The sequence below is a fragment of the Notamacropus eugenii genome, chromosome 1 (genome assembly GCF_028372415.1).
Source record: "Notamacropus eugenii isolate mMacEug1 chromosome 1, mMacEug1.pri_v2, whole genome shotgun sequence".
NCBI lineage: Eukaryota > Metazoa > Chordata > Mammalia > Diprotodontia > Macropodidae > Notamacropus > Notamacropus eugenii.
The window spans coordinates 345,939,139-345,954,214 of NC_092872.1; the positions used below are offsets into that span (position 1 = coordinate 345,939,139).

The 15,076-nt window shown below is 44.2% G+C and overlaps 1 protein-coding gene across 1 annotated transcript in view; it reads right to left on the bottom strand.

Moving 5' to 3' along the window:
* Positions 1–7,109: 7,109 nt before the first annotated feature.
* PLD4 (phospholipase D family member 4) overlaps positions 7,110–15,076 on the bottom strand; it is a 31,625-nt gene continuing 23,658 nt past the window's right edge. Inside the window, exons 8-10 of the mRNA XM_072630046.1 lie at positions 12,837–13,002; positions 11,101–11,197; positions 7,110–7,972 (exon numbers count right to left, since the gene is read on the bottom strand). Of these exons, the coding sequence (XP_072486147.1) occupies positions 7,770–7,972; positions 11,101–11,197; positions 12,837–13,002 (466 nt within the window). The 3' untranslated portion in view covers positions 7,110–7,769. The remainder of the gene's footprint in view (positions 7,973–11,100; positions 11,198–12,836; positions 13,003–15,076) is intronic.

Here is a 15,076-nt window from a genome sequence, read left to right on the forward strand (position 1 = left end):
TGGTACTGCTGATTATTTCTGTTTCAGGGGATGAAAGGGGAAGGTGTACTGAAACCATCATTCTTCTGGTCTCCCATCCCCCCTCCCCCATTCCTCTCCAGTTTCTCTAGGTGAGACATTGACTCAACAAACCTTTGAAAAGTCAGCACTAGGTTTCACAGTATCCAGTGGTGACCACCCCTTCCCCCAGAGTCCTGATCAAACATGTTTAACTTTGGGACTAAGGTACTTTTTCTATATTACATTATCACTGTATGCTTGAGTCCAACCCAAACACATTTCTTTAAAAAAGCATATTTTGTAGCTATCTTTTGTTTTCATATACACTTTCATTTCTCTAATGTATGCCTCCTCCTCTGTTACCCAGTGATTTACCCCTTATAATAATAATAATTTTTAACAGAAAGGAAAAAAAGTAAAAGTTTAGCCCAAACCAACTGGTATATCACTTAAGTCTGACAGTATATTCAATATTCCACACCCATAGACCCCTGTCCCTGCAAAGAAAGGAGGGTGGTGTATTTTCTTAACTCTTCTCCCAAGTCAAGCTTGGTCATTATGAGCATTACAAGTAGCATTGTATAGCACTTTAAAGTCTGCAAAGTACCGTTCATTTTTATTAATTCATTTGGCCCTCACTACAATCCTACCTGGTACTTGCAATTATGGTTTTGCATTACATATGAGAAAACTGAGGCAAACAGATGTTAAGTGGCTTGCTCAGGGTCACACAACTAGTAAGTGTCTGAGGCAGGATCCAAACTCAAGTCTCCCTGACTCCCAGTCTAGCACCTAGATGCTGAGTCTAGAATATTGTTTGATCAAAAACACAAGAAACTTTTCTTTTTCACTGACTCCTCTGAGACAATGCCACAAAAGAACTGGGTGCAAAAAAGTACATTTAAATTCCCTGCAGGAAAATCTTAGACAAGTCGTTTCCCTTCCATGGGCCTCCGTTTCCTTCTTTGTAAAATGGGGGTGTTGGTCTTAATGGTTTCAAAGAGCCTTTCCAGGCCTGATGCTCCACGTTCCATGCTTCTTAGTGAAGCCAGACCATAAAGAACCATCCCTGCTACCTGGTGATGGTGGAAAAGTTTCAGATCATGAGGCTGGTACCTGGCATTCACCCAGCATTGCAGACAAGCCTTGAACTCCTAGGTGGGTGTATTTCCACTCGGCTGCCAAGGACCAGCACAAACCTAACACTGATTGCTTCCTCAGTCAGGGTGAGGTGAGACCAAGGGCTCAGTCCCTACTTATTAGTACTGAGCTCTGTGTTCTTTCTTCAAAGAGCCTTCACACACTCTATCATCAGGACCCTCATCCAAGCCTTGCAAGGGTGTGGGATTTAGAATCAGAACATCAGAGCTAAGAAGAATCCTAAAACAGAGAAGAAAGAATGCATGGGGGGGGGGGGGTTAGAACATAGTGTGTCAGAGACCTTAGAGGAGATTCCATAAAATGTATGGAGTCAGCATTGTATGGGGCAAAGTGCATAGATCACAGAATCAAAGGACATGGGTTCAAATCTTACCTGTTTGATCATAAGCAAGTTACTTGGTCTCAGTTTCCTCATCTGTAAAGTGAGGGGGTTGGACCATCTGGCGTTTGAGGTCCTTCATAGATCTATGATCCTGCGGCATCCTGAAAGGGATCTTAGCACGTAAAATGACGGAACTGGAAGACAACTTAGAAACTGTCGCTTTACAGGCACAAAAAAATGAGGCTCGGTGAGGAGAGATACTTGTGCAAAGTTACACAGTGAGTTAGTGACAGAATTGGAATTAGAAGCTAGGCGTTCGTGTTCCCAAGCCAGAGTTCTTTCATTTAACCTCCCCTTTCTTCTCAAATAGGGAAATATGCCCAGGGTGGAAGGGATAGGCCGGTCACTCATCTGTCTGAGGAGGAAGCAGGAAACATGGCTCTTTGGGCAAAGAGACATGGGAAAAGGAAGGGCATGGCACCAAGCTAGATGGGGAAGCCGGAGCATTTAGGGTGGGGGGCGTCGGGAGGTGGGGGGGATGAGGGGTTGGAGGAGGCAAACAACAAGTGTCTCGTGCGCTGAGGCAGAGGGTGGAGCTTCTTGGAGGTCCTGTTGCATTTAGTAAGGACCCAGCTACAATGGGATGGGCCCCACGAAGACTCAGGAAGACTTCTCCCGAGAGTTGTGACCCTTCGTCTGGAGCCTTCCTTGCGCTCCATAGGGAAGCCCAAGGAGACAGACAGTATCCCCAGACCTCAACGCCATGCCTGGCTTGAAGCTGGCATTGGCCTGTTGACTGACTGGTGTGATATAGCACCCACTTCGGACCCAAGCACAGCAGAGAGAGTGGGGTATGGAGACATGACCTCTCTACGTGCGCGCACGCGAGCACGCTTTATAGGATCGGAGCTCTAGCGCTGGAAGGGAGCTCGGAGCCCTGCTTTACAAATGAGGAAACGTAGACCTCGGGGCGCGATTTGCCTAAGGTCACACATCGTCCTTTCGCCAATGCCCATCGTCTCAGGCTCTGTAAGAAGGTAGCATCCCTGGGTGTGCGTCTCCAAGCACCCCACGTTGCTTCCTCCTCTCCAGGGTCGGCCCTCTCCCCTTCACCCTGGATCTGTCCGAGACTGATGGCTTCTGTAGAGCTGAGACTAAAAGCTGACCACAAGCCCTGCCAGGACTCTCTCAGACATTAACAATCTAAATGCCAATTTAAGAGGGATCTCACAGTCTGTCCCCGCTGCCTCACAGCTGCCAGAGAAGGACCTTCCATTCCACCTATGTCATTTGAGTCAGAAAGATCTGAGTTCAAATTCTGCCTCAGACACTTACTGGCTTTGTGATTCTGGGCAAATCACTCCACCCCTGTTTCCCTCAAGCTTCCTCATTAGTTCAGTGGAGATAATAATAGCACCTACCTCACAGGGTTGTGAGGGTCAGATGGGATGGATGAAATCAACAAGTGCCCCCATGTGCCTGGCACTGTGCTAGGAATACAAAGGAAGGCACAGTCCTTATTCTCAAGGAGCTCACAGCCTAATGGGTGAGATAACCTGCAGACAACTATGTACAAACAATATTGTGTAAGTTACAGGTAATATTTGTAGAGCACTTTATAAATATGTTGTCTCTAGGAAGTAGCTCATCATTCATCATAACTCATCACGTCCATGAGAAGCTTCAGTTTATAAAGAACTTTCTCACCTGATTCTCACCACCGCTCCTGGGAGGGAGGCTGGAGAGGGATGGCTCTCCCTGTGTCACAGAGAGGTCCAGAGAGGGGAAACCATTTGTCCAGAATCACATAGTAAGTGGCAGAGTGTGCCTGAGCGGTAGGATTTGCTTTACACTCCATGAGTTTTCTGGTGGACCAACTCCTACATGGAGGCTGCTCCAGAAGACCTTTTTCTTGTCTCAGGGCTTTTAGCTTTCTCTTCTTTGTAAAGCTTCCCTGATGCTTAAACTTTCCCAGGACTCCAGTCAGATAGGAGACCTGACCTCAGGAATCTGCCTTTGCTTTCCCTTTGCTACTGCCTGGTAAACTATCAGGGTTCATGATACCTTTTTCAAGGTCTCCATTCAAGAGTCAAGGATATAAATTCAGAAATAAAACACGAAGTTAAGGTCATTAGGAATAAATAAATAAAGTAAACAGAGTTGTACTTGAAGTAAGAAAACTTGAGTTTGGGTGCCAGCTTTTATCACTTCATTAGCTACGTACTACTGTCTCCTCTGAGCCTCAGTTTCCTCCTTTGTAAAAAGGCAGTTAGGATACCTATGGACTATCTACCTTACATGGTTGTTGGGAGAAAACAAAACATGACAGAAAGACGAATAATTATATTTCTACACTACTACTACTACTACTACTACTACTACTACTTCACTATTGCTACTGCTCCTGCTGCTGTTCCTCCTCCTCCTCAGTACATATTGGTGGCGTTCAAACTTTTTGGTTTTTTTCCCCAAGGGTCCAAGAACAGAACTGCCCTGTAAGGTCCCAAATGGGAATACTTCCTTCCTTCTGGGATAGGCCCAGATCTGAGTTCTGGACAAAGCTTATTTGTGCCTTCTTTTATTCCAGGCTCCCATCCCAGCCAATAAGGAATGAGTCTTTTTTGTTCCACCAAGCCCTAATTTAATTGCAGGGAACTCCAGTCTTGGGCTTCCTGTATCTTTCCAGTCCTCACCAAACAGGGATAGGCATTAAGGTTGATTCAGGTGAATGAAGCTCCCTTTCCCACTACCCATCTCTTTCCACTAACCAAGTTTGCTTTGTACTTAGGTGACCAGGAAAATGACCTTTAGGCACCTGAGCCAATCAAATCTGGAGGATGGGCTCACTACCTTTTTTGGAGGGTGGGGGGAGGCAGGGAAGCAATCAGGTTAAGTGACTTGCCCAGGGTCACACAGTCAGGAAGCATCTGAGGCAGGATTTGAACTCAGGTCCTCATGATTCCAGGGCCAGTGCTGGAGTCACCTAGCTGCCTCCTCGCTAATCTGTTTAGAAAAAATTAGTTCACCACACATGTGGGCAGGGGTTAGCCTATTGCTCCTACCACCCTATGGTCACACACTTTATAATATGAAGTCAGAACTTGAACTCAAGACTTCTGACTTAGAGATCAGGGTTCTTTCCCCCATATATCATTCTGCCTCTCAGGAATAATTTACTCTAACACAAGCTAGAAAGATAGGAAGTGAAAGTGTTATCCTCTCTTTTGAACAGATAAGGAAACAGTCCAGAGTCCCACAGCTGATACATGTCAGAGCTGGAATACAAATCCAGATCTTATTCCAAGGCTTTCATTCTGCTAGGCTACGTCTCAGACCCTGTGTGTCTATGATTTTCTTGTGCCATATCCCTTACTCCTCAGGTCTAGTGTTTCTGCCAGAACAGGTAGCCAGAGCCATGGTTTGCCTGCTAAGCTTCTGTTGTGCTGACCTCCAGTGAAACTACCACTCATATGGCAGGCTCATTGCAGGCCATGGAGAGAGTGATTGAGTCACCCAAACATTTGGGTTTCTGGGTGATCTTCCTACCAGACGATGGCTGTTTAGTGCCCTATGCACACTCATTTCCAGTCGTGTCTAACTCATTATGACCCCATTTAGGATTTTCTTGGCAAAGATTTTTTTTTTGCCAAGTAGTTTGCCATTTCCTTCTCCAGCTTATTTGACTCATGAGGAAACTGTGGCAAACAGGGTGAAGTGATTTGCCCATGGTCTAATAAGTGTCTGAGGCCAGATTTGAACTCAGGGAGATGAGTCTTCCCAACTCCAGGCTTGACACTCTATCCACTCTACCACCTAGCTGCCCATGACCTATACACAGTAGACTCTCAATTAATATTCATTTGATAATCATGATGATGATTGATGATGACTTACATAAGAGATCAAGAGGGATGAAGAAAAGGTCTTCAATTCAAAAGTCCCTTCCCCTCCTTTATTTGCTGTTTAGTTCCTGAAAGTCCAACTATGCTTCCTTTCCGGGAGTTCAGTCTTGGCTCTCCTTCTTTCTTCTGCAACCCCTCTTTGTCTTTAATCACAGGTCTTCAGACTCAGATCTTTTGTCTCCAGTCATCTTTCCATTATACCACCACGCTGCTTCTCAGTAATAATAGCTTCCAGCACTAATACTGTGAAGTTAAGTCGTACCCATTTTACAGAAGAGGAAGCTAAAGTCCAGAGAAGTGACTTTGCTTGCCCACGGCTAGTAAGAGAGTCACATACCCCCTTCCCGTGAAAAGAGGAGTCTGAAGAGGAAAAACTGGACCTCTGGCAAGGAAATGCTAGGGGGGAAATTTCAGGCACTGCGACCAAACCCTAGGGGGAAAAGGTCTTTGGGAAAGCCTTCCACCATTCACACTTCAATGTGTATTAGTTTTAAAACTTTTTCCTGATCCAGTTCTACCCTAAAGAGGGGAATGGATTAATCTCTGAGCAAGTCTGGCTTTGGGCCCTTGGTCTGAGAGGGTAACAGTGTGAGGATACCCTTGGAAGGAGGGCATTGGCAGCTGTTCCATTTTCCTGAATGAAAGCTGGCTCTGCTTCCCATTCCCCATCAAAACACACCCGTGGATGTAAGGAATTCACTTCTGTTAGTTTTGAGGGTCTCTAATAATACTTTCCATTTCCAGAAGGCTTCAGAGATTATCAAATGCTTGGGTTTCTTTTTTCAGTGAGATAAACTGTTATTTTTTCCTATCTTACAGATGAGGAAACTGAGTCAGGGAGGTGAAGTGACAAGTTTCAGAGTCACACAGCTAATAAGTGGTCCTAGTCAGGCTTTGAATCCAGACATTCCAGATGGGAGTTCATCACCCATTCTAAAGAGCCAGAATTGGATGCAACCATTTGGCTTTTTTGGTGATGTCTACATCTGTTTGCACTTCCTCGTTTTTCCTTGCTGGAGTTAGATTTGTGATTACATAAGCACACAGGGCTGGATTGCCTACATCTGTAGATTACAAAATCTGTGTGTAGGAGAGTAGGTTTGGTGTCTCTGAAGCAACATTCTCAGCTGAGCATGAGAGAGAGCTGGCTCCTCTGGCCTATAGGGAATGAAGATGGGTATATTACAAAACCCACAGAAGAGTTTAAAACTCTCATACTCTATAATCTGGGACTTGGTAGATTTCTCTTAAGCTTCAGAAATGCACTAAGACTTTTGGGACACCCTGTATATAGACTTCCAATCATCTTCCCTGCTGTTATTTTGAGAGTCTAAGTATTTTCTTACACTTATTTTTTTAAGTAATCTTTTTAAATGGCTGTTGGTTTGGGGGTACAAAGTGATCTAGACCTATGATTACCTTTCTAAAGAAGTAGGTTTTGAGCTGCACCTTAAAGAATGGGAAAGATTCAGGGAAGTAGAGGAAGAAATGATTAGGTAATGGGTCTGAATTGCTTGAGGTCTCCATGCAGGCGTGTGCTGGAGGCAGCCAGGACCAGCCCTTGAGAGCTGATTGTTCAGTTTTCTGTGTATCATTTCCCCATAGCAAGAGCAGTATCTTAACCCCCATTCCCAGGCATGTCAGGCTAGTTTGTCCTTAAAAGCTCTTGAGACCATCTTCCAGATTAGGTGGGATTAAATAATGTCACAAACACCTTGAAAATCTACAAGGGCTTCAAATCTGGGCTCAATTTATTGTTTTGTTGATTGTCTAGAAGTGAAGGGGAAAATGCAGATTAAATTTAGTTAATAATACAGATTAAATTTAAATATGTATCATGGGTACCTCCCCTTCCTCCCCCCCAGAGCTGACAGTTAAACATTTACCCATACACCCCTGTCTCCATGTAATGCAGAAAGAACATGGACTTCTCTGAGCAGTTGGGCCCATATAGGAAGAATTATTTTCAGAACACAAGAGCCTTAGGATCACACACCTGTGCTGGGGGTGATTCTTGGCTTGCCCCGTCCCATACAAAGGAGAGGGAAATGAGAAGGTAAACGGAGGAAAGGGGGAGGCAGGGAAAGGGAGAGGAAGGAAAAAAGAAGGAAAGGAAGAGAAAAGGAGACATAAAGGAAAAAGGGATGACAGAAAAGGAAATGAGGAAGAAATATATGGGGAGAGGGCGAAAGGAAAGAAGGGAGAGTAATCATAAAATTTGGAGCTAGAAGGGATCTTAAAAATAATCTAATTCAAGCACCTCATTTTATTGATTAGAAACTTGAACCATAGAGAGGGAGAAGAGAGAGAGGACAAGTCACAGCAGAGAAGGAAGAGAGGAAAAGAGAAAGGGGAGCAGAGGAGAAAGATGGGAGACCCCAACCTCAGACACTCCAGGCACAGTCCTGCTGGCCAGGAAGTTCTTCCAGACTGACAGCATATGGAGACTGCCAGTCCCTCTCAAAGACACTCTTCAGGTTGTCCTGAATGGTGGGTGCTGGGTGCTGGGGATCAGAGGAACTTTGGTTGACAATGAGCCCCACACCAGCTGTGTTGGTGAAATAATCCTCAGACCAGTTGGATGTTCCTATGGGAGGATGAGAATTTAGTATTATTCTTATAGGACTCAAAGACACGATCAGTTCTCCATCAACCACCAATGGTGCAGCGTAGCAATGACTATGACAGATGTTCCATTGGTACCTCAAACTCAACAGTAACCCCAATCAAACTTGCCATCTTTTCCCCCAAACCTTTTCTCAATTTCCTGATTTCAACTATGAGCACTACTACCTCAGCTTTGGAATTTCAGGTCCTTGACTCTTTCCCTCTTCCGTTCCTCCCACATCCAAGCAGATGCCAAGTACTGTTGATTCCATCTCCAGAACCTGGCTTACATTTGTCCTCTTTGCAACGTGGGTAGAGGCACCACTGTAGTTCTGGGCCTCATCTCCTCTAGTCAGGACTATTATAATAGCTTCCTAACTGTTCCCTCTGCCTGGTCTTGTCCCTTTTCCAATCCATCCTTCACAGGCTACCAAAATAATTTTCCTAATGCACACTTCCGACCATCACTTCCCAATCTTCAAGGGTTTTCTATTGCTTCTAGAATAAAATACAAGCTTCTTACCCTGACATTTAAGGCCCTACACAATCTAGCTCCATTCCTCATTTCCAGATTTCTTTATTCTACTCCCTTCCCCTTTTTTATATCAGCCATAATATTGCGTCCTCTAACCGAGCTCATCCTGCCCTATCCCACCTCTGAGAATCATGTAGGCCATTACTCGACCTAAAACATACGTATTCCTCTCCATCAGCTGACTTTTTTTTCCTTTAAGACTCAGCTTAGGGTCCACCCCTCTCCATGAAGGCTTCTCTGATCTTCCTGCTCCAGTTAAAAGGAATTTCTTTCTCCTCAAATCTTCCTAATGCACATTGCCTGGATCACCCCTTTCCTCCTGTCATCTTCTAACTTATATTTATCTGTGGTGGCTAACTGACTCAGTGTGGGGCAGGTAGGTGGTGAAGTGGATAGAGCACCAGTCCTGGAATCAGAAGGACCTGAGTTCAAATGTGGCCTCCGATACTTATTAGCTGTGTGACCCTGGGCAAGTCACTTAACCTTGTTCTCCTCAGTTTCCTCAACTGTAAAATGAGCTAGTGAAGGAAATGATAAACCACTCCAGTATATTTGCCAAGAAAACCCCAAATCATGGAGAGCTGCACATGACTGAAATGATTCAACAACAAACTGGTGGGTCAGTGGATAGAGCACTGGGCCTGGAGTCAGGAAGATATGAGTTCAAATATGACATCAGATACATACCAGTTATGAGTGACCCTGGGTAAGTCACTTAACCTCTATTTGCCTCAGTTTCCTCATCTGTAAAATGGGAATCATAATAGCACCCATCTCCCATGGTTGTTGTGAAGATCAAATGAGATAGAATTTATGTATAGAGCCATATCATATTGCATACCGTCTTGGGGAGGGAGGGGGAGACAATTTAAAACTCATGGAAGTGAATGTTCAAAACTAAAAATAAATAAATTTTAAAAATAAAGTAAGGAAACAAGCATTTATAAAGTACCTATTAAGTGCCAGGCACTGTGAGAAGTACTTTACAAATATGATTTCATTTGATCCTCACAACAACCCTGTGAAACAGGTGCCTTTATTACCCTCATTTTATAGTTGAAGAAACTGAAGCAGACAAAGTTTAATTAAGCACCTTGCCTAAGGACATACAGCTAGGAAGCATCTGAAGCAGGATTTGAACTAGAGTCTTCCCAACTCCAGATCTAGTTCCCTATCTGTTACGTCACCTAGCTGCCTCCTAGGCATTAAACCAATGTTCAAGTCCCTTTCTGAAATGTAATGGCTATGGGATCATGAGTGAATTATTCCCCTTCTCCTTTGCCTCAGTTTTCTGTAAAATGGGGATAGTCATTCTTGCATCACCTACTTCACAGGACTGTGTTGAGGAACATGCTTTGCGAATTTTAAAAGGCCACATAAATGTGACATTTTTATCCTTGTGATCTCTATGAACACAATAACAAAGCAGCATTGAACACTGGCTTTGGAGTCAAAGGACTTGGGTTCAAATCCTACCTCTTATCCTTACTACCCATATAACCTCACCTAAACTCCTTTGGCATCAGTTTCCTTTTCTGTAAAATGAAAGGGTTGGACTTCCAGCCTGAGACGCATGATCTTTTGAACTCCCATTTCTCTAGTACTTTATGGCTTGCTAAGTGCCTGCCTCATTATAATCCCAAGAATCAGGTAGGCATTTTATTACCTCCATTTTCTAGATGAGGAAACTGAGGCCCAGAGAAGTGAAATTACTTGCCCAGGTATGCACAGCTAGTTAGCTAGGGTCTAATAAGTATTGTATAATACTTACTATAGGGTCTAATAAGTATCTAATAAGTATAATAAGTTCAAACCCAGTTTCCTACTTGCTCCCCCCATTGCCAATTTTAGATCCCCTTCCTTTTGCTGTTTCCCTTCTGCCATTCTCCTTTCAAGTTCATTTCATCTTCTCCAAATAATTGTTATCACCTCCTCCTTCCTCATCTCCCATGACCTCTTTCTCCAGTCTGCCTCAGCCAAGCACAGAGCAACCATTCCTCCATCTTCCTTTTCCCCTCAGCTCAACCAGACTTGCCCCAGGTTTCAGAATCCCTACTTGTGGCTCTGCCATTGGAAGATTGGTTGAAGGAATTGGGATAAGGGGAGACTTAGGAACAATGTGATAGCTGACTGGTGGGTTTTCTTCATATTGAAGAGGAACTGGGGAGAGAGATTGATTTCAATACAAGAAGAAGAAAAATATCCAAATTATTAGCTGTCTCAAAATAGAATGAGTAAACAGCGAAACTTCTGTCACTGGATAGTCTATGTCCCTTTGTCTGAGATGGTGTAGAGGGGATTCCCATTAGGGTCAAGATTCTGGACTGGAACTGAGAGAACTGAACGCCACTGCAGTCCTTTTCAGCTGTAGGATGCCCCAAGGTTAGTGAGCCAGGACTGCCCATTTCAGGGTATCTTGGGTTAGGGTGATAGTCCCATGGTTCTAAGCAGCTTTGTTCTTCCTTGTGATCTCAGAGCCATCCAGACAAGCCCACCCTGGGCAGATAGCCCAGACCCCACCGAGTCTCTTTCCCTCCCCCTTCAATGCCCTCCCCCAAGTGGAGTGGTCTTACCCACATAGGCCTTCTTCTCGGTGACTGCGTACTTGCTGTGACTTATTCTGCTGAAAGGGAGGTTGGAGTGATTTCCCACAGGGATGATGAATATTTTCTTTAAGGAAACAGAGATAAGTAGGCTGTCACAGAGCTGAGTAGCAGACTCAAGTACAGGGGCCCCACCAATAGCAAGGGGTCACAGAAATCATCCAGTGTAGCTCCATCATTGTGCAGAGGAGGATGCTGAGGTCCAGAGAGACTGGGTGATTTGCCTAAAGTCTCGCAGCTACTAAGTGGCAGAGCTGGGGCTTATATTCTGAAGGTGGTTCTCTTTCCCACTGCAGCAGCCTAGAATGGAAGATGCTAGCAGCTAGCTGTTTCCAAATGCCCACCAACCCACCCTCTAGCTTCCCAGTGCTGAGTAGTATCACGAGATTGTGAGAAGAGGTCTGCACTTAGGGCAAGGAGACCTGGGACTGGAATACCAGCTCTGCCACTTACCTGTCTGTAAAATGGGTACAACCATATCTGCCTTGCCTCCCTCCCTGGACTGTTGTGAGGACTGAATGAGAACAGGTAAAGTATCACACAGGTGTGCTAATCACAACATTTTACTACTACTACTTCTGCCACTACCACCATCACCACCACAACTACTACCACCACCACTACCATCACTACCATCACCACTAATAATTCCACCACCATTGCTACAATTACAATTACTACTACAATTTCTATCATTACTTCTACTACTACCACCACCACCACTACTACTACCACTACTACCACTGCTGTTACTACTGCCATTACTACCACCATCACCACTACTACCACTACTGCTATTCCTATTATCCCTACAGCTAGCTAGTATTTATATAGTGCCTACTTGTGTCAGGCACTGTCCTAAGTGCTTTACAAATATCATCTTATTTGATCCTCACAACATCCCTGGGAGGTAGTTGCTATTATGATCCCTATTTTGTAGATGAGGAAACTGAGGCAAACAGGTTAAATGACTTGCCCAAAGTCACACAGATAGTAAATGTCAGAGACCAGATTTAAACTCAGGTCTTCCTGTCTGCAGGCAATTTTATTGAATTTTATCAATATTATTGTTTTATAACTGAAACATCTATAATTTAATATTTTAATATTAGAGATACACATAGTAAGTGCTTTATCCTTCTGTCATGCTGTAAGCCCTATGAGGACAAGACCCATAGCTTAGCTAAACTTGTTATCTCCTGAAGAGTTGAATAAAGGACTGTGCATAGTAGGCTTTCAATAACAGTTTATTTATTATGAAGCACTTAGGCTTGAAGATGTAATCTCAGCTCCCTAAGCATATAATAAAATAATAACAATTTACATTTTTAGTACACCTTAAAATTTACAAACTACTTTCCTTGCAAAAACCCAGTGAAGTGAGTCATCTAAATCTGATTATCCCCAGTTTACAAATGAAGGAACTTGGTCTCCGAGAGATAAAGTGTCTTACCTAAGTTCATACAAATAAGTATCAGAGTCAGGAATCAACTCAAGGTCTATCAAACTTTCCCCTCTGGTACACTGGCTCTCTACCCAGATGGTCTCAGAGGTCAGAGAGTCAATGGAACTAGGGGCTGGGTCTCAGTTTCCTCTGCTATGTAAAATGAGGGGATTGGACTAGCTAGTCCATTAGGATCTTCCTAAACCCGGGACTCCACCAGTCAATATGACACTTCAAGGAGTGTCACTCATTTCTCACTCACCACATCTAAGGTAATGTTGGCCCGGGGGTTAGTGAGAGCCTGTAGTGACCTCAGATATGGGAACATGGAAGGGTCCGAGTTCTTTCCGCAGCTGATGAGAAGGTGGATCAGCACATGCCGGTTGAAGGCTGCCTCTCTCAGAGCATTGTCAATGACTGGCCAGTACCTAGGGCACAAGAGGAGAAATCACTGTGTTGCAGCCACATTCATTCCCTTTTCTTTCTTTGGTAGCGAACTTTTCTACTCTGGGGCTTCATCACCTCCCATTTCCAAGATGGTAATATCCTCTTGGCTGAATCCCTGATTTGCTCCCTCTCCTCTCTCCAGTCCTTCCTGCCCACACAAACCCAGCCACCTTCCTAATCCACCACTAGGACCCACTCATTCTTCTACTCATAAACCTTCAGTGGCTCCTCACTTCCTACCAAATAAACTATAAGCCTCCATACTTGTATTCAGTCTAGTCTCAACCCACTTTTCTAGGTCTCATCTCACATTACTCTTATTTGTTGTTATTGGTTATTGGTGTTCAGTTACTTCAGTCATATTCAACTCTTTGTGACTATTTTGGGATTATCTTGGCAAAGATGCTAGAGTGGTTTCCATTTTCTTCCCTATCTCATTTTACAGATGAGGAAACTGAGGCAAACAGGGTTAAATGACTTGCCAGGTCACCCAGATAGTAAGTATCTGAGGCCAGATTTGAGCTCAGGAAGATGAGTCTTCCTAACTCTATGCCTGGCACTCTGTGCACTATGGCACCACCTAGCTGCCCCTCATATACTTTATAAAACGGCTCATCCGAAGCTCCATCCTTCATTCTCATCCTTCTCCCTCATGTCTCCCTGCCTTTCCTCAGACAGGAATGGATTCTCCCATTCCTCATCTTTCTTTGTTGAATTCCCTCCTTTGTGTAGGGTCCAGCTCAGGTGTCGTGTCCTCCAAGAAGCCTTCTCTGGCGTGAGACCCTCTCGTCCACATATGCAGGTGGAAACAATATTTCACTGCCCAAATTTTTCACAGCAGTTTTCCTGGATTGTATCCCATTCTGCCTTGCCATGCCACACATGCTTTATTGCCTCTTGTAGATTGTAAGCTCTTACAAGGCGTACAGGTACCATCATTTTTCATCATCATATCTTCTGAACACAACAAAGGACTTTACACATAATAGATGCCTGATAAAATTTTGTTGAGTTATTAAAGTCAGAATCTGGAATGGTATAACTGTGCAAAGAACACTGGCTTCAGAATCAGAGGACCTGAGCCCAAATACTACCTCTGTCACTTCGGGCCTCAGTTTCTTCATCTGGAAAATGAGGAGATCAGATTAGATGGCCTTCAAAGACCCTTCCAACTCTAAATCAATGATACCCCTTTAAGGTCTAAATTTATCACCTTGTTGGAAGGGACAAACCTTGGTGGTGTGTAACCACCATGATCTTACACTATTCAGCCTGCTGGGGGAGAAACCTTTTCTGGGGACCACGGGAAGCGATTCCAGCCACAGCAGAAGTCTGCTCTTTGGGCCTTGGGATCTCAGGATAGAGGCTTGCTGGTCATCCCCACTAGGGGCTTTATAAGTTGCAGGAGGCCCTTCAAGGAAAACTATTCCAATGACATATGGATTCCCTTGAACATATGGATGAAGGGAGGCAAGGCTGAATGTTTGGTATCCAGTGTTTCCTTCTTTCTAGAACAGATGGTCCCAGAAAGGATCGATCATAGAGGTCATCTGGTCCAACTTGCTCATTTTGTAAATAAAGAAACTGAGGCCTAGAGGTCTGAAGCAGGTGCATGGAACTGCTGCTGAAGTTAACAGAGAAGGGGCTGATGGGGATGAGTGCTCTCGAATAGGCTAGGAGATGGATAGCAAGTGTCACCTGATCCTTCAGACCACTGTATATGCTCAGACAAAATCAGTAAAGCCTTATTTTCTTCAAATCACTCCTTCATTTAAGAATAGAAGTAAGTCCATATCCCTCAGGCTGGCATCCAAGGCAGTCCACCTCTAATCCCAAACATCCTCATTCTTAGCACCTAAACTACAGGCAGCTAGGTGGCTCCATAGATACAGTGATGGGTATGGAGAAAGGAAGACTCATCTTTGGGAGTTCAAATCTGGCCTCAGACGCTTACTAGCTGGGTAACCCTGGGCAAGTCACTTAACTCTGTTTGTCTCAGTTTCCTCATCTGTAAAATGAGCTACAGAAGAAAATGGCAAACCACTCCACTATCTT